This window comes from Cetorhinus maximus, chromosome 16 (genome assembly GCF_964194155.1).
Source record: "Cetorhinus maximus chromosome 16, sCetMax3.hap1.1, whole genome shotgun sequence".
Classification (NCBI taxonomy): Eukaryota; Metazoa; Chordata; class Chondrichthyes; order Lamniformes; family Cetorhinidae; genus Cetorhinus; species Cetorhinus maximus.
The window spans coordinates 17,260,137-17,278,723 of record NC_135894.1 but is presented as its reverse complement, the minus strand read 5'-3'; the positions used below and the strand labels follow the sequence as shown (position 1 = coordinate 17,278,723).

Here is an 18,587-nt window from a genome sequence, read left to right as displayed (position 1 = left end):
GACACCTAAAGTCCATGAAGGCTGAAGTACTTGCAAAAGCATATGCTTAAGATGGCACTTCAGAAAGATGTTAACTTAAGGATGCTCACATCAGAATTAAATATACCCAAATGAAAGGCAAGAATTGCCAACTACAAGAATATATATGCTTTAGAAGCAAAAAACAAAAGCAGCCCATCTTCAGAAGCAGCAGGAATCTTGATCCCAAGCTACCCTACTAAGACCCAGCCACTACACTGATCCCTTCCACTTGATGCACATTTAGAAATCATTAAAGAATGAGAGAACACAAGCACCAAGACGAAGCACAGGTAAAATACACTATAAATACACATCAGTCAAAAAAAACCCCATCCTTGACTCCCTCTGTCCTTTCAGAATACTGCACCATCTATGACCTCTCTTTCTTCAAAAATTCTTAAACATGGTTTGCCACCTCCCAAATCCATGCCCATCTTTACTGAAACTCCAGGTTTGAACTGCTCCAGGCAAATTTGCACCTTGCCACGTTACCAAAAAGGTTCAGTCAAAAACTACATCCTATGTCACTTGGACAAAGGTAAACTAACCCAACTATCTGCAGCCTTTGACACAGTTGTCTAACTGGATGAGACTGCCCTCACCTGGTTCCATTCTTATCGACCCAGTTGTAGCCAGAAAATCACCTGTAATAGCTTCCCTTCTTGTTCCTGCACTGTTACCTCTGGAGTTCCCCAAGGATCTATCCTTAGCCTCCATTAAGTTCTCATCTACATGCTGTCCTCAGCAACATCAACTGAAAACAAGTTTAATATGTACCTTGATGACTCCCAGCTCTACCTCACTCCCACCTCTCGATATCCCTCCATTGTCTCTGATTTGTCACACTGCTTGCTGACATCCAGTACAACAGAAATTTCCTCCAACTAAATATTGCCTTTGGTCCCTGCCACAAACATCATTCTCTAGTCACTGGTTCCATTCCTCTTTCGAGCATCTGCCTGAAGTTGAACCAGACCATTTGTAACCTTCGTGCCACATCTGACCCCAAGATGAACTTTGGACCACAAATCCCCTCCATCGCCAGGATTGCATACTTCCAACTCCAAAGCATTGTTTGACTCCACCAAACCTCGCCCATCTGCTGCTGAAACCCTCATCCATGCCCATTATCTCTAGACTTGGCTATTTTAAGGCTCTCCTCTCCAGCATCCCATCTTCCATAATTGAGAGCTCGCCCAAAACTCTGCTTCCTGTATACTGACTCACACCAAGTTCTGTTCATCCTTCATGCCTGACCAACATTAGCGCTAGGTCCAACAGCTCAAATTTAAAATTCTCATCCTTGTTTTCAAATCCCTTCCATGGCCTCACCCCTCACCTCCAAAGATTGAAGGAGATTTTTTTTCATTCACAGGATGTGGGCTTCACTGGCTGGGCCAGCATTTATTGCTCATCCCTAGTTACCCTTGAGAAGGTGGTGGTGAGCTGCCTTCTTGAACCGCTGCAGTCCATGAAGGCAGCTCACAACTAGGGATGGGCAATAAATGCTGGCCCAGCCAGCGAAGCCCACATCCCATGAATGAATTTTTAAAAAATTTCCTACAACCTTTCAAGATTTCTGTGCTCCTTAAACTCTAGTCCTTTGCATATTTTCTTCATTCCATCATTGGCAGCCATTCATTCAGTTAGAAAAGTTTTAAGCTCTAGAATTTCCTCTAAACCTCGCCACTTTTTTCTTGTTTAGAACTCCTTCTCTGACCAAGCTTTTGATGACTTACATGATTTGGTGTAATTTTGTTTGATAAAACTCCTGTGAAGTGTCTTAGACATTTTACTGTGTTAAAGGTGCTACATAAAACAAGGTGCATTTATATAATGTGTGTGAGAGTGTGTGACTTTAAAACTAAATAAATTATCCAGAATTTTTTTGTGGCTGCTGAATGAGGGTGCAACATAAAGAATAGTTAAGGCAGGCAGCTGAAGTAGTATAGGGCACAATGTTGGGAAAGCATTCTGGATCACTTGAGTATCTACTGGTTTACGAAAGGTATGGCTAAGGCATGGTGTTGAGTCTGCAGTATGTGGGCCTGCCACATGAATCTTACTGGCTGCAAATGTGTTCCTGTGGCAACAATCATGGTCTGTATCTTGCTCTGGCCTTCACTGTGAATGGTATTCCTCTTCTCCATGGTTAGGCCTCTTCAAATTGCCAATTTGTGTGACATGCAGCTACCAGCGATCATCGAGACTCCAGCAGAGTGACGCTGCAAAGCACTACTTCATCCAATGAGTCATTTCAAATGCTGGCTGCAAATGTGTTCCTGACAGAAACTGATAGATTTCCAGAGACTGACATCAAGGGATATGGAGGTGGCGTGGGAAAGTGGTGTTGAGGTAAATGACCAGCCATGATCTAACTGAATGGCACAGCAGGGCCTATGGGCTGAATGGCCTACTCCTGTTCCTATGTTCACATTCAAATGAAGTTGATACAGAGGAATGTCTTAGAATGAAAGCATTATGATTGCTGCCTGAGAGGCAGGCAGTAACCTACACGATCTGGTACCCCTGATCACTGATATAATGGAATCTTTCAGTTCATATAGACCATCAGGTTCTGGGAGCATTGGGTCACTTGGTAATGCAAAAGTGCTGCGTGAATTGGCCAGTTATGTTATGCTGTTTCAATGAGAAAGAAAATTAAAAATGAATTAATTACTAGCACGACACATGTGTGTGCTGCAAATTAGTTTATATTACAGATATCCCATGTGGAAATCTAGAATGAAGCAGAAACAATACTGATCTCAATTGTCAACGTTGTCTTTGTAAGGGCGATGGAAACATTGACTGCAGGTCTGTTTGCAACTGATAGCATAGTTCTGCAAATACTTCCAATGTATGAGGACAATAGCATAGTGGTTATGTTACTGACCCTGTGATCAAGAAGCCTGGACTAATGATCCAGAGACTTGAGTTCAAATCCCACTTTGGCAGCAGGGGAATTTAAATTCAATTAGTTAAATAAATCTGGAATAAAAAGCTGACGTCGGTAAGAGTGACCATAAAATTAACGGATTGCCGTAATAACCCCTCGGGTTCACTAATGCCCTTTAGGGAAGGAAATCTGTCGTCCTTAGCTGGTCTAGCCTATATGCGACTCCAGATCGACAACATGCGGTTAACTCTTAACTGCCCTCTGAAGTGGCCTAACAAGTCACTCAGCTGTATCTAAGGCAGCAGCTTATCCGCACTCTCTCAAGAACAATTACAGATGGGCAAAAAGTGCTGGCCACATCCTACAAATGAATGAGAAAAAAGAACTAGAACATGCAATTCCAATACTGGAAGAGGATCTATTCATAGCATTGTAAACATAACTGCTCTGGTAATTATAATGGCAACTGCAGCTACCCTGGAATGTCCTTCCATCACTCTTTTGGCCTCTGGCCCATCTTCTACTAATCTCAAGGACAGGAAAGCAGTAAGTGAAATTTCAAAAACCTCATTCACCTGGGGTAACTCACAGTGGATGAGATTTCCAGCTATGTGTCAGAAAATGAAGACTTAAACATCTTTGCTCACGTTTAAATAAGGCCTTGAAAGAAACACATGAATCTATACATTGTCTGAATTGTTCACTTTCAGGAAATATGATGCAGAAAATGGCATGGTGTGTATTCAGAGCAGGAATTGGAAACTTAAATAATTGTTTTGATTCCTGAATTTCACTTGTCAAAAACTTCATTCCCACATCAAACCAGCTCATGAGAACTGAGAAGCCAAAAAGAATTTGGGAAATCCAGAGATAAAAACAGAAAATGCTAGAAATACTGAGCAGGTCTGGCAGCATTTACGGAGAGGCACACAGTTAACGGCTCAGGTCTGTGACCTTTGGCCAGAAAATTGGGAAATACCAAGAATTGTTTTGAGCTCCTTTCAGACAGCTGGCCTCAGTTTCCTGGCCAGTCTATTTAGAGGATTCTACTGGTGGTTCTTCACAAAGGAAATGCTGTCTCAGACATTTCATCCTACTGAAGAGATTCTCTGCTCCCAAAAAGATTTCTACAATCTGAGTGGTCAAAAGGGAGTTTCTCACAATTGGGTGCTTATAGTCATGGGTTATAGGCTGCGCCATCACCTCAAGGGTACAAATTGTAAACTTCACATTTTGTTGTTCTGCATAATGTATGCTCAAGTGCACTGTCCCTTATATAAGCATTTACTTGCTTCACCTGAGAAGATCTGCAATTCTTAATTTATTTGTGAATCATAAAGGGCCTTTTCTTAGCCAGAAAGATTATGTCATGGTGTGTGCGTGTGAGAGAGAGGAGAGGGGTGATGGTTGGAAGCTGAAAAGGGGAAAGCAGGTTAGAAGAGAGAAGATGCGATGTGTTGTCTTAAGCTTAAGCTGAGGATAAGGTCTGGATAAAAAGCATCAGTATAACAGCATGGAATGCAGGACGTTACTGATGCATTTATTGTGTCAAAACCTTTCTGCAAAGCATTTTTCAAAAGTTGGAAATACTCATTCCATATCAGAGTGAGAAACTATGCCAGCCACACTTGGACATAAATGTAGTAAAGAGGTTGTGCAATATCATCTGAGCTACGATTTGAACCAAAGCTTCACCTAAGACCTATATCAAGCCAAGGTCCTAGGTCAGAAGCACAACAGCCAATGTACCTGGCTGATGGACATTAAGGTTTCTTTAACAAGGCACATGATCTCATGGATAAATGTTTACTTTCAAAGGTCAGATATTGCTAAAATGACTTTAATATCAGCACGTCTACTCGGATCAAGATCATTGCTACCTTCCTGTACATACCCTTAGATTAAAGTTGAAAAGATATTCAGCTGGTGTTTTAAGGATGAGTATTGGGGTTGAATTGCTAACATTCAGCTTCAGACTAATCTGCTTATACGTATCTTTTAAGTGAAACTGAGTTTCACAATTTTGTACTCATGCAAAGATGGCCAAGATCATGATTTGCAACATTTCGAGCATCGAAGTCTGGAATTAGGGTGGTACAAGCACTTCTACTGCAGCAAATATTTGGTAGTAGTGAGTGCAACTTCAGATATGACCCATGAGACTCAAGTTCAAGGTGACACAAGTTGACTTCAATCAGCACACCACAAATTCAACAAGTCAGGACCAGAAAATAAAGTACAACAGTATTCCTAACACTGAAACTGCAGTATAGAGACAGTGAAGAACACTGCAAATATTTTTTTTAAAACTTAAGAACTTTAAAATAAAAGGTTACAAAGTATCAATCACAGAGAAATGTTAAACTAACAGCAAGTTCCTCTAATGCTATTGGGAGTAGGAAAAAATCCAGAATGATACTGAATCAGACACGTGGTAGGCTTCAGCTGCATGACTAACTTGAAGTTCGAAAGAACAAGTATGCTGATTACTCACTTCTACTCCCAAAATTGGAATTAAGGCCTATTTAGAAGGATGAGTGAATTCAGAAAATATCTACTTCTGTATAAAACCAGGTGGGAGCCAAGGCTTTCTGCTTCCTTATTGTTTAGTGGATTTGAGCAATTTATATCACTTCCTAAAAAGTACCCTGAAATAAATCATGAGGTACAAATTGGAGGAGCAATAATAAAGTTTAGAAGTGGCTTTAAGATAAAACATGACAACAGATCAGCCTAAAATATAAATGGGACAAGATTTTTCTGTTAAGAGATATGTCCTGGTTTTGCTACTACAACTATGCATTTGTTCAACTTGGCTGCATTTGATAATTCACTGAAGGTTTAATGGATTTGCTAGCCATTTGGAATCTCAGTGAAATGTCATTCTATCATAAGTTAAGAAATTACCTTGCTGCCTCTTTAATGACATTCTGCACAAACACCATCCGAGTTTCCAAACTGCCTTGAACTAGTTTTAATAAATAGAAGATATTTTCATAATCTGAAAGGGAAAGATAATGATCAAATTAGTTGCACTATAGGCTACATTAATAGAAACCATTTACAGCTTTTAAAAAAAAACACTATACACTTGTATCAATTCTTTATTGTGACATACTAAGATGACCATCATGTGACACCCCGAACCAACGTGACATTTGAGTAACGTACAGTGTCCCCACATTGAAATCTTAACTCCAGCAGCCTGAATCTGCCACAGGACAGAAATGGAAAACAGTAGGAAATTTATTTTGACTTATTATTATGGATTATGACAGACTAGCCATATTACAGCAAATAGCAAAAGTAATGGGAGAAGGTTGAAGGATGCTTGATTCAGAAAAGCTCGATTCATTTCAGATTCTACCCTCAAAGTAGCACTCAATCTTTTCCTTTTATTCCACGATCTGCAGAGATTATTTAGCAAGTGAGGAAAAAGAATTACTTCTCTCTAACTAATACTTAAAATTAATATACCTTTTGAAAAAAATGCTGCCTTACCTGCTATATGTTTTATACACCCAAGCTTGCAACAGAACCTGTTTGAGCGTACACAAGTTTGTGAATTGATGGAAGCCTCAATTTGCAACAGGGTCCCTTTCAATTCAAGACAAGATCCCGAGGAAAGGAAGCCAAACGCTGACATCACCACCTTCAGTGAGTGATCAGAGTAAAAGGGCAGGGCAAATCTGGTATATTTACATCTTTTAAAGAAAGCTACTATTCACATACAACACCTACTTCTTGAGAAACTTCCTCCATTGCATCTTTTAGCATGCTGTCTGGTTGCAAAAGCCTTTCTTTCCAGAGAACATTGCTTAGTACCGAGGGGCTAGTGTATTCAGTTTTTTTGGAAAAACTTAAAACAGAAAGAGATTCGAATGTAACTATCTCCATGGATTAGAAACAAATCTACTATACATACCAAGTCTAAAAGCCTTCTTGGTTACTACACAGCACTTAGTTTATCTCGCAATATGAAACTTCAAGTGTATAAATGTCAATACCAAAAATAGAATTTGTGCTGAGAGGTAGAGAGAGAGATGGAAAGATTATTTAGAAAGTCATGGTAGCTCACAGCTAAGATGGAGAGCATGCAATTTATTGAAAACTGAAAAATTATCTGCAGAACCATTTCAAACTCACAGGACAGAAATCTTAGATCAAGAACTCATGAAGGCAGACCCTCCATCATGGGCCAGTATATTTGAGATGCAATTGGGAATTTGCGATGTTTTGTCAACTCTACCATAAACCGTGCTATTATGTAATGTGATTGAACTTTCCCCACCTCACTCCATGTAAAATTGAGTTTTAATTTCCATAAGAGTCTGCAGGCATCTCATATCCGGTTGAGATGCTTCATAACTGCAGGAGTTGTGTACCACCATCTAGAATCATCACCCATTGTTACCAAGATGCTAGGCTGTTGATATTCTGTCTGCCCTTTTAACACCAAAAAGGGAAGGTCAGACTCAATTAAGCTTCCTTCAGTGGCCAGCAGTGCAGCCACGTACAACAAATCCAAGGAACAGATGGCACACGTTAGAGTAGCACAGTAATTTCAGCATATGGCCAAGGGGAGTTGGGAGAACAGTGCAACCTTACAGCTATCTCAATTTTTGCATTGGTAATGAACACTTGCACTGCACAATATCCTGTCAATAACTTGGATTCTGCAAATTTCCAATTGTAAAAACACGATTAGCAGTTTAACCTGTAGAAGATACTACAGTAAGAGATGGAGGTTGTAGTGGACATCCGCCACGAGCCTAGTAAGCAATTTACAGTGATTGGGTTTAATCACCAGACCTCAGTTGCGCTAACACAGCACAGCACACAAAGCAAATTGTGCGGGTTTCAATTTGAGACACATGGTCTGCTTAAGGAAACAATCAATTCATTTGAAGCAGAAAGGTGTTGGGAAAGGCCTGACTGCTGCTTCAATTACTGGTGATAATCCCTGTCCAGTGTTTCCAGTATATTTCAAAATCAACTAGCACAATCAGAAAAGGAGTGGTGGCCCAGTGCCTCCTTTCAATGTGTGCAAAAATGTCATCACCTTTTCTACATGAGTCAGTGTCTTTGAAGTAGTTGCACATGCTTCCCCAGCAAAGGTCATCTCAAAACCCGCTCTCTACGTGAACCTCCAGATGCCACCTGAGCAGAACACTGCCAAGGAGATCTACCTCAGCCCATCCAAAGTGAAGAAATTTGAGCTCACTACGGGTATGAAGGAGCAGACTAAAGGTCTGGGACTCTCAGAGACAGTGGGTTTGGTAGGAGAATAAATGCTTTAAAATGGGTTTAAAGATTGTATCCATAAATGTGCGTAGCATTAAATCTACTACGCGATGTGTTGCGACCTTGGACTACCTAGCCAAGGTCAAAGCTGACCTGTTGTTTCTGCAGGAGTGTGCGATACGGCACCTCAGCTCCTACAGGCAATGGTCACGATGGTGGTCCCATGGGCCATCGATCTGGTCGGGCGGAAATGACTCTCGTTCCTCCGGCCTGGGTATTCTGCTGCGGGGAGGCAACTTCACCGTCTCCGAGGTTAAGGAGGTGGTGGGCGGGCGACTCCTCGTAGCAGACGTAATGTACAAGAACGCTCCACTCCGGTTAATTAACGTGTATGGCCCGGCACAAGGGGCTGAGCGGCTGGAGGTTTTTCAGCAGCTCCCACTGCTGCTGGCGACCTCCAGGCCGGTCATTCTGGGCGGTGACTTCAACTGCATCATCGATGCAGGTGGACGATCCAGCAGGGCCGACAGCAGATTGGACGCTACATCCAGATCCCTGATGGAAACAGTTAAGGATGCCAAGCTGCACGACGTCTTCAGCAACCCTGCAGACAGAGCGCAGCGTAGATACACCTGGTCGCGGCCAGACGGGTCCATTCGTTCCAGGATAGACTTCCTGTTTGTGTCCCGTGCATTCACAGTCAGATCCACCGATGTCAAGCCGGTGTTCTTCTCTGACCACTGCCTCCTACTGGCGGACTGCCACTTGGAGAAGGACCTGAGGGTGGGCAGGGGGGCATGGAAGCTAAATGTGCAACTGCTGACCCCAGAGAACATTGAGGAGCTCAAGAGGGATTACAAAGGTTGGAGAACCGTGAAACCCCTCTGAGTCCCTGACACACCGGTGGGAAGCGATCAAGGGAAACATCAAGAGGTTTTTCATCCTCAAAGGCACCCAGAAAGCTAGAAAGGAACAGAGGGAAATGTCCCGACTCCAGAAAAACATGCAGAATCTGCTCCGGCTGCAGTCGATGGGGGTCGATGTCAAGGAGGAGCTCCAAGAGGTGAAGAGCCAGCAAGCCTCGCACTTTGCCTCGGAGGCCTCCAAGATCATCTTCCGTTCCAGAGTCCGCTCCGTGGAGCAGGATGAGACGTGCTCACGTTTCTTCTTCAGCCAGAAGGCTGCCAAAGTCTGAACACAACTTCAAAATCAGTCACTACCTTGATTGAGTGGGGATTGTTTCATTCTGGTCACAGCATTATTTTTCCTAGAGATACAGCAAGGGCAATGATGGGAACAGCTCTCTGGCATACTGGCTTTGAAGTAAATAATCCAATCCACCATCAGAATCAACTAATGTAATGTGGATTTCCCAATATAAGACTACAGGAACCATCGTACAGAAAAGTCTTCTTGAAGTGCAGTGCACAGTACATTTAATACAGGCTAATTTGGATACTGCTTTTGTTACCCCTTTTATTATCTGGCTGGTGCATAAAACTACAACTTTCTGTCATCATTAAATCTCAGGCAAAAGCAGAGGGGAACTTGGCTCTTGCTTATAGTCTAGTGGTTAAAGTCAACAAATCACAAGAGATCAGAAGGTCTTGAGCTTGACTGACAGTCCTTGCTGAATTAACTGTTGGAACAGAGATTAAAATTTTACAACTAACTTCAGTGCCCCAAATTAGGGAAGTGACAAAAATCAACTACCATTGAATGACATTCAATGACCCCTAGTAGAAAATGGGCCTGGGTGGCCATTAAATAACATGATCAGGCTCATGTATCCTCCACAGTTTAACATTTTACACAGCCAAATGCCAGGTTCACATATGAAGATCATGAATGGACCTGCAGAACTGTGCTCCGACTGTGTGCATTCATGCAAAGAGGTGAAACACGCAGGGCAAATCTCCCGAGCATTTAGGATGATAACATGATCAGTTCTCGATTTTAGCCACCACTTAAGAAATCAGTTTTTTGGTAATTATAATCAGAAAATACCTGGAAGGGAATTCTCTACTTGATGTACTCACCAGCCAAGTGGTATATGACTATAAGGATTGGGAAAAGCAGTAAGCACTAATATTTGTACCCAAGACATTGATGAGAATTAAATGTAAAATCTTGCTGCATACTTGAAAATAGATTGGAATTTTGACTTCCATTGCCAAACAGTGGTGGTGTACTCTTCAATGATATATTGCAATTTTGTATGTTTGATTCATATACCAAAGCTGGATCACGGAGAGACTAAATATAAGGAAGTTTAAAAAGTGGATTAAGGCAGCCACAGGTAACTACACTGAATGAAAAAAAGGGGGGGAAACCACATAAATAAGTGAGGCAAAGCAAGGGCAAATTCAGTGAATTTGTGCTATTGCATCAGAGCCTCGCCAGGTAGAAGTACAAGTCACTCATATTAACTTTAATACAAAAGCATCTCAATTGTCTAACCTTAGCACCTCTGACACAGGAGCACAACCTTGCTTACTGGTCTCAACAACAAACAATGACTAATTCCAACATGAAGCACATTGCTACAGAAGTTCGTCCCTTGGAGCAGAACAAATGACATGTTATTCTTCAAACATACTTACGTCTGCCTGGTTTACGAATTTCCTTAAAAATTTGTGCCCTTAGTTCTGTATTAGTCTCTTGTTGCTTTGACCTCATAAGTGTTTTAATGGCGTTTGGTGAAGACCTGTTCAAAAGTCCATCCTGACATATTCCACTGTCCTTTGATTGCTCGTGGTTAAGCTCAACACTACCAATCAAATTATTATTGATCACTAAAAGACCACTGTCCATCTCATGATTTGTTAATTCTTCTGTGGATTCCACAGAGCCAGATGTTGAGTGAATTAGAGATGGTGCTGGCTCAAGTGTCTGGGCTGGAATTTCAACTGGAAGTGGGTCTGCAATATTGTTTTCAACATAGTCAACACACACAGCCTGGCTTTCTTCAATCTCTGGAAGGGAGAAACATGCAATAATATAACTCCTAACAGAATTAAAAACAAAAATACCAGAAACATGTACTTTTAAACAATACAGTGCCCACGCTTCTTTCCAAGTGTCATCTTGATTCAGTAGTAGCACTCGCCACAATCAGAAGTTTGTGGGTCCAAGCCCTACATCAAAACTTGCACGCATTGTCAAGGAAAACACTTCAATGCAGTATTGAGGGAGTACTGCACTGTTGGTGGCGTTGTATTTTGGATGCAATGTTAAATGGAGAACCCATCTGTCTGTTCAGATGGGCTCCAGAGATTTCATTTATTGTAGAAAAGCCAGGAGGTTCTCCCAGTTGGTTAATCATTCCCCTGCTTTTGGTTAACCATTTCCCCTTTCAGACTTGCTTTTCTGCATGCAATTTCTTTTGACTTTTTACTCAATTTTGCCAAAGATACTTTCAAATTTTGACAGAATTATTGCTCAGCATGATCAGCAAGTTTTGCATTAAGGAACAAAATGAATTAATGTTTAATTGTATAACTTTTTTCCCAAAATACATGAAAAAAATATTTGTGTTACAGGCGGTCGGTTGACTTATTATAATATGGGAATGGGAGTGCAATCTCGGAAGCAAAAAGGCTGAAAACTTCTGATCTAAGAAATTGTCTTGACCTGTACCACCTTTCAGGATAGCTCAGCCAGGACAACAAATTTAGGTTATAGAGCTGACCCTTCATTTGAGTGCGCAGGATACCTACACTACCCAGAAATGATCAATTCATTTTTCTTCAGTTACATTCCATCAATTGGAATTCTGTTGTCAAAAGTAATGCCGAACAACAAAGAAGAACTGTGTGTTGGGTTGGGCAAGTGGGGCTGTGGTCGTTACATAACAGAATTGAATTATATAGTCATAAGTGATTAAGATGTGGGCTAGGCTTCAAAGTTAGTCTCATACTAACATCTCTGGTGGTGGTGTATCTGAAATCTGTCCGACTGGTGGTTAAATGCACAGTCATTTTAGATCCACCAAGACAACTGCTGCAGAATCACACTTGTTATTAAGCTAGAGTCCATTTAGTCACTAGGACAACCAATCTGCTCCGCCTTTAATAGGTAGAAACTGCACTAAATTAAGATCTCAATAGTCCCATTGATGCACCAACATAAGCAACATTTTTCCTCAGACTATTATGCCAAATGGAACTGCAATGTCGAATCCAATAGAATAAAATCGCTTTCAATAAGTGGCATACGCACAACTTTGGATTGCTTTATAATCAGGTCAAGAAGAGATACTTCAGCAAACGCAGCCATCAAGTTCGCTAAGTGGGAAACAGGCTTGACAGCATTAATAGGGTGTTCCAAAGCAGTTTGGCTAATGACTCAAAATGACTGACACACAACCAATGTGGGGTCATGTTCTAGCCTATGGTTTTAACAGGTGGCCCAGTTTTCTGAACATCTTTGTGAATCTGGAAGCCATGATACACTGCTGTAAGTTGCTCCCATCCATTTGTAGCACTGGTTGGGACACTAATGGAGCTGGAGTTAAGGTCTCTGCAGTTAGATAAACAACTGTGTCCATTTCCAGACTAGTGTTAAGAGTATAAATGGTTATTCTGACAGCATCGCATAAATCTGCCTATAAACTGTAGCAACTCAAGTTGGAAACTTCTGAAGGCTCAAGATCATTGACAATTCAGTGCACTCTGTGTACATTAAATGCCACAATGTCAACATCATTTTGTGCTAATTGTCCCATCTAAGAAAATGAATGAAATAAAAGGCCATGTAAATCAATTGGTAAATATGAACAGACACAAAACATCCCATGTTTAACCCTGGTCTGTACTGAGTTAGTTGATCTCATGGGCCAGAAAAGGGATGTAAAGATAGTCTCCAAAGCTCCTGAACAAGGGAGGAGAACAGTCAGTTGGGGTTGAAGCCACGTGAGTGAAACACTGGGCATGTACAAATGGCATTAAAAGACTCCCCAGCATGATGCTACAGGGAGGATAGAGGGCGAGAAAGCAAAACGATAAACATGTTTGAGTCGATAATGTATTCAACAAAAATAGTAATTAGTGTAAAATAAGCATGCAGTTTGAATTAGATTACAAGTCATTATAATTTAGAATAATTCACTTCTACATGTTGCTTTGGGTTTAGGAACTATGGATTCAATCAGGCAGTCAGCAGATTTTGCCTTCATTAGTTTTAGCAACAGCAAACACCAACATCAATTTGAGATAACAGATAGTCACTAGTTCCAACAGGCTGTCATAGACACTTGAGCTTCTTTCTTCTTAATAACATGACACATCTGTAGCAATCTACAGACTAGAGCTTGAATTGGATACTCCCTTACCTTGAACAACAGCGATTGGCTTTATAAGGTCTGGCTGTGGAACTGGTAGAAGGGGAGGGCCCTTGCCTCCAATGTAATTAGCTGCTGTTGGTGGACGCCCCTTCAATAATGGCGACATACAACGACGTCTTTTTGGAACTCCTGCCATGCTCTGCTCCACCGGCCTTTTGTTTCTGTTCTGTGGCCCAGACACAAACTCGTCTGCTTCATCAATCATCATTCCCTGCAATGCAAAGACCTGTAACTTTAATGCCCACAAGAGAAATATCTTTCAATATATTACATTGACAATTAATAACAATGAGCAGGCACTGACCAATTCACTTTAAATGTCAAGTTACAGCACAAACATATACACAGCTCTCACTTAAAACTCCAGAACTTCACTTTCTAACCTTTGCAAATTACATCAGATAATCAGACTTAGTGTGTGGATGTCTTTATTCCACAGTCTTCAGTCTTATCATTTATGAATCACTGGACATTTCATAAAGTGAGATTTAGAAAAGGTATTGAGATTCAAGGTTTTAGAAGAGTTTCCCAATCAGAATCAGAAAATTCAGTGTGAAAAGGAAACGTTTGCAAACTTTGGGGGTGGGGGGTGGGGGGGTGGCAGAAAGGTGAAGAGCAGGGAATGTGACTTATTGGAAAGTTTCTTCCTGTGCTGTATGATTCTATGATCAAAAAGTAAAAACAGATGCCGTCAGCAAAGCCAAGACTGGTATAAGTCTAAAACTGAAGGAAAAAGAGCTTCTCCCAAACACTCCAATTTAACTAACGGCAGCTCATCTTGGTCGGGGCAATTGTATGGGGCTTCCTTTAGCATCATCACCTCTGCTTTAGGGAAGGAGAACACAAATGAAGCAGAGTCCCAACTCCTGCTGGCTATCTAGTGGCCTGTTCTGCAAGTGTATTTTGATATGTGGCAAGGATGAATTCATCCTCATGTAACTCACCCTCAGTCAGAGACTTGCTGATGACCAAAGCCTACTTGATCTATTTTCCAGTAAGGAATGAATATTTTCAGAATGGGGAGAACCTGACAAAAAGTAGTTTAATACGATTGCCATTGTAGTCCAAAAATGTAAAAGAGTTCTCCAGAATTGAAGGCTGATCTGACTTCAGCTAAAAGGCCTCGAATTCAACAATCAATTCAGTGTACTACTTAGAAGAGATCTCATTAATATATTTGGAATACCTAAAACAGACTCATTCTATATCCGATTTGGAAAATATAGGTATATGGAGCATTTAAGTGGTTTAAATCATGGGGTGGGATATTTATGGAATGTTTAGATGGCACTATGTCAAAATGTTTTCCATTTTTAGAATGATTGAAAAAATTAAGTGCCCTGTATGCATCAACTATATTTCCACACCTTTAAATTTTATTGAAAAACAAAGTTCCTTTTGGTGGCCGTGATTCTGAATATTGTGCAACAACATTGTGCCCCTTCCAAATACAGTTGGCACAAACAACCTAAATGGATCAAGTCCAGTTGCCATGGAGCTCACTTGTATTACAAAAGAGATGATGCATGCTATTTTATTTGCAGCGTTGAACAGAGGCTACATATGCATACCATAGGATAGGTGACATCTGTGAGGCACTGAGTTAACTCAGATACTAAATGCCAAAAGACTCAGGGGGGCCATTAGTGTGTCTACTGGATTATTTATGCTACTTAAGGTTTCACTGCCTTAGACATCTCTAAAAATAGTACTAGGGTAAAAACACTTCAAGAGATTTCAACAATAGTACCTGACAGCTATAAGCAGATGTTTATGCACCCCACAGGAACAAAGAAACACACAAGTGGGAAATGACAGGGGGCACTCAAGCAAGCTATACACAAGAACACCTGTATGTGGTTACCTACCTTCTTGTCCAGCTTGAAAGGATTTCCAAACGTATGCAATCGTCTGGGTTGATCAGGGTCAAGTTCACGTAGGGGAGAAGGCACATGCTTCAGGAACTCCTGGTAATTGCCCATCTGTGCTATTGGGACACTGTGCACTTGATCTACAGGGAAAAGTCAGTCATCACACACAAAAGGCCACATTCTCAGTTTTTCAATACTTCACTACAGCCCTAAAAAACCACATCAGAGAATCTGCAGAAGTTCAAATCAGTATGACCAGAGCAAAAAGCTGTACCAATAAGTTACAGTATTTCATTAGCCCAGTACTCAAAAGCAGTGTCATAGCAGAAATTAACTATACATACAAATTACACAAAGGTTACATGATATGTTGATGGAGTATGTCGTAACTGTAAAGGAGTGAAAAATTTGAAATATAGGAGGGCACTATAAGACATGCATGGACTTGGGGCAGCAAGTTATTTGCTTACAAGTGAGCATGCTTGGGCAACAGTTTGCATTTTTGATCTATCCAAATGCAATGCAATCTTCTCAGAAATCTAAAGAAATTAGATGTCATGGAAATACTCATGTACAAAAATAGGGTGTGAATATCATGTTTAAATTTGGAGTTGTGTAGGGATGGGGAGAGATTCTATAAAAAATGAAGTACATTCATTTTCCATTTCCAAGAGCTCTATGTTTCTGCCCTCTGTTCCCTTCCCCCTCCACCCCACTAATAAGATGACAATTTGCATTTAGAGTGCCTTCAACACAAAAAATTCACATGCTTAAATAATGGAAAAATATCACTGCTCCATACTGACTTACATCCTTTATCTCACACAGAATAAATAGGTTGTTAGCTGAACTCCTTTACTGCACCATCTGCAACCTACAGTTACCCAAGACATAGGTACATTATTATTTCTTCTATCCATCCTCAGTCTACTGGAAAGAAATCAATTGTTCAAAAGAAACATTAATTAATAGGAAGGAATAATTATTATTAAATGGATATCATCCAATGTTCAAATTTATATACTTCGTCCAATTATATCTGGTTGTCCAAGACTTTTGTATTTTAATGGAGACTTAGGGACAACTTAAGCTACAAAATCTACACAGATTTCAAGCTGTGTTACCAAAAGATTTTGGTTTTTGCATTTACTCAGTGGTATCACTGCTGCCCAAATCAAAAGGCTGTGGGTTCAATCCCCACTCCAGTACTAAGCATATACTCTAGGTTGATACTTCAAAGCTACACTGAGGGACTTGCTGCATTGTCAGAAGTACTGCACTTCGGACAAGATACTGAGCTAAGGCCCGGTTAGCATGTTTAGGTGGATGCAAAAGATCTCATAGCACTCGTCCACAAAGGGCAGGAAGTTTTCCTGACATCTTGACCAATATTCTTGCCTCAATCAACCGTAGCAAAAACTGATTATTCATCTCATGTATTGTACAAATGGGCTGACTTAGCTATTGTAATGCTCACCTGGTCAGCTTCCGATCTGCCACAAACTTCAGCCCATACAAAGATCTGTTGCTTGTATCTATCATACACTGAGTTTCATTCACCAGTCAATCTGTGCTTGCTTACCTGACCTGCAAGAGATCCCCATCCGCTAATGCCTCCATTTGAAAATTCTCATCCTTGTGCCCAAAACCCTTTGTGGTTACACTCTTCCCCATCTCTGTAACCAACTCCATCCTCACACCCGAGAACACTTCTTTTCTCTAATTCTAGCCTCTTGTGCAAGCCAAATCCATCCGCCATATCTTGGGTTGCTTAGACCCTACACTTTGGAATACTGCCAACAAATGCCTGCTTCTACATTAAAGGTCCTCATAAAAACCTAACTCTTCGACAGAGTTTTCAATCACCCCTCCTCGTATCTGCTTTTTTGATTCAGTGGCAATTGGCTGATTACTCTCCTGTGAAGTACTTTGGGATTTTTTTTTCTGGGTTAAAAGCACCAGATAAATGCAAATTTTTTTTGTCTCGTTTGCCTACAAGACAACAATGGCAAAATAATTTAAGATTTCCTCACATAAGGCGTTGCATAAACTCATTTCCTTTTCCTTCCAATTTAGGATTAGGTGCATACACTTCACTTCCAACTTCCCAGCCCACTAAATTCAAACAAATTAAACTATAGAAGAAAAAGCACAAGGACAGCAGTTGGGCATTTTATTGGCTAGATCGTCAATATTCAATGGACCACACATGACCTGCGTTTTGGGCCTTGCAAACTACACAAATGCACTGACTTTCAGCGGCAACATTTAATCATGGGTGGCAATACCTCGCTTAAAACAGACCAAGAGCAGCACAGAGCAAGAATGAGTTCTCATTGTTAGCTAACTGCTGTAGCTCTGAAAAGGAAAGGAGAATGCAGTGCACTTGATTCACACAAAATCATGCAGCTATTTGCTCTTGGCCCTTTTGAAAACGTAAAGGAGGTCTATAGTTACAGAAATGGTACTGTGTCCCATTACCATGGCACCCATTCAAATCAAATATACAAACTCCTAAGCTACGTCCGGTCATTTTACCTTCATCCTGCCCTTTCAATGGAGCATGTGCTGTTTTCAACAAGTTTAACCTCATGCGTGTAAGTTGATCCAGAAGATTTCGCCTTGGTATATCGTAAGCATTCTTGTAACTCTGAGGCTTTAAATCCTTAAAAACAGAAAAAAAGATGTGTATATTGGTACTAGTCAGATGCCACTGCATTTTTTGCCTGCTGGATTGCACTCAAATAATATACCTGAACCTCATGTCACCAGGTCCTGATGGCAAGGGAGTTATGGTACCTCTGCATTTAAGGAAAGACTGAGAACTCCTTCGCTAGGCAGATACACACATAACATACACTTAGAACATACATACACAGAAAAACTTACAGTAATCAGCCACCTAAATCAAGCTAGTTCTTCTCAACTAGAAGTGCTGAACGAATTATCTATGTCGGCTTCCACCTGAGGTGCCCAGCATCACAGATGCCAGTGTTCAGCCAATTCAATACACTCCACTTGATATCAAGAAATGGCTGAAAGCATAGGAACATTATCACCTGCAAACCCCTCTTCAAGCCACATACCATCTTGACTTGGAAATATACCACCACTGATTCACTGGTTGCTGGGTCAAAATCCTGGTGCATTCTCCCTAACAACACTATCGGTGTAACTACAACAGATGTACAGCAGCAGTTCAAGGTAG

The 18,587-nt window shown here is 40.9% G+C and overlaps 1 protein-coding gene across 1 annotated transcript in view; it reads right to left on the bottom strand.

Annotated features, from left to right (window-relative positions):
- Positions 1-18,587, bottom strand: part of LOC144691381 (integrator complex subunit 6-like) — a 107,442-nt gene that overhangs the window by 2,640 nt on the left and 86,215 nt on the right. Inside the window, exons 13-17 of the mRNA XM_078559424.1 lie at positions 17,918-18,044; positions 15,377-15,519; positions 13,497-13,719; positions 10,768-11,139; positions 5,828-5,921 (exon numbers count right to left, since the gene is read on the bottom strand). Coding sequence (XP_078415550.1) covers positions 5,828-5,921; positions 10,768-11,139; positions 13,497-13,719; positions 15,377-15,519; positions 17,918-18,044 — 959 coding nt within the window. The remainder of the gene's footprint in view (positions 1-5,827; positions 5,922-10,767; positions 11,140-13,496; positions 13,720-15,376; positions 15,520-17,917; positions 18,045-18,587) is intronic.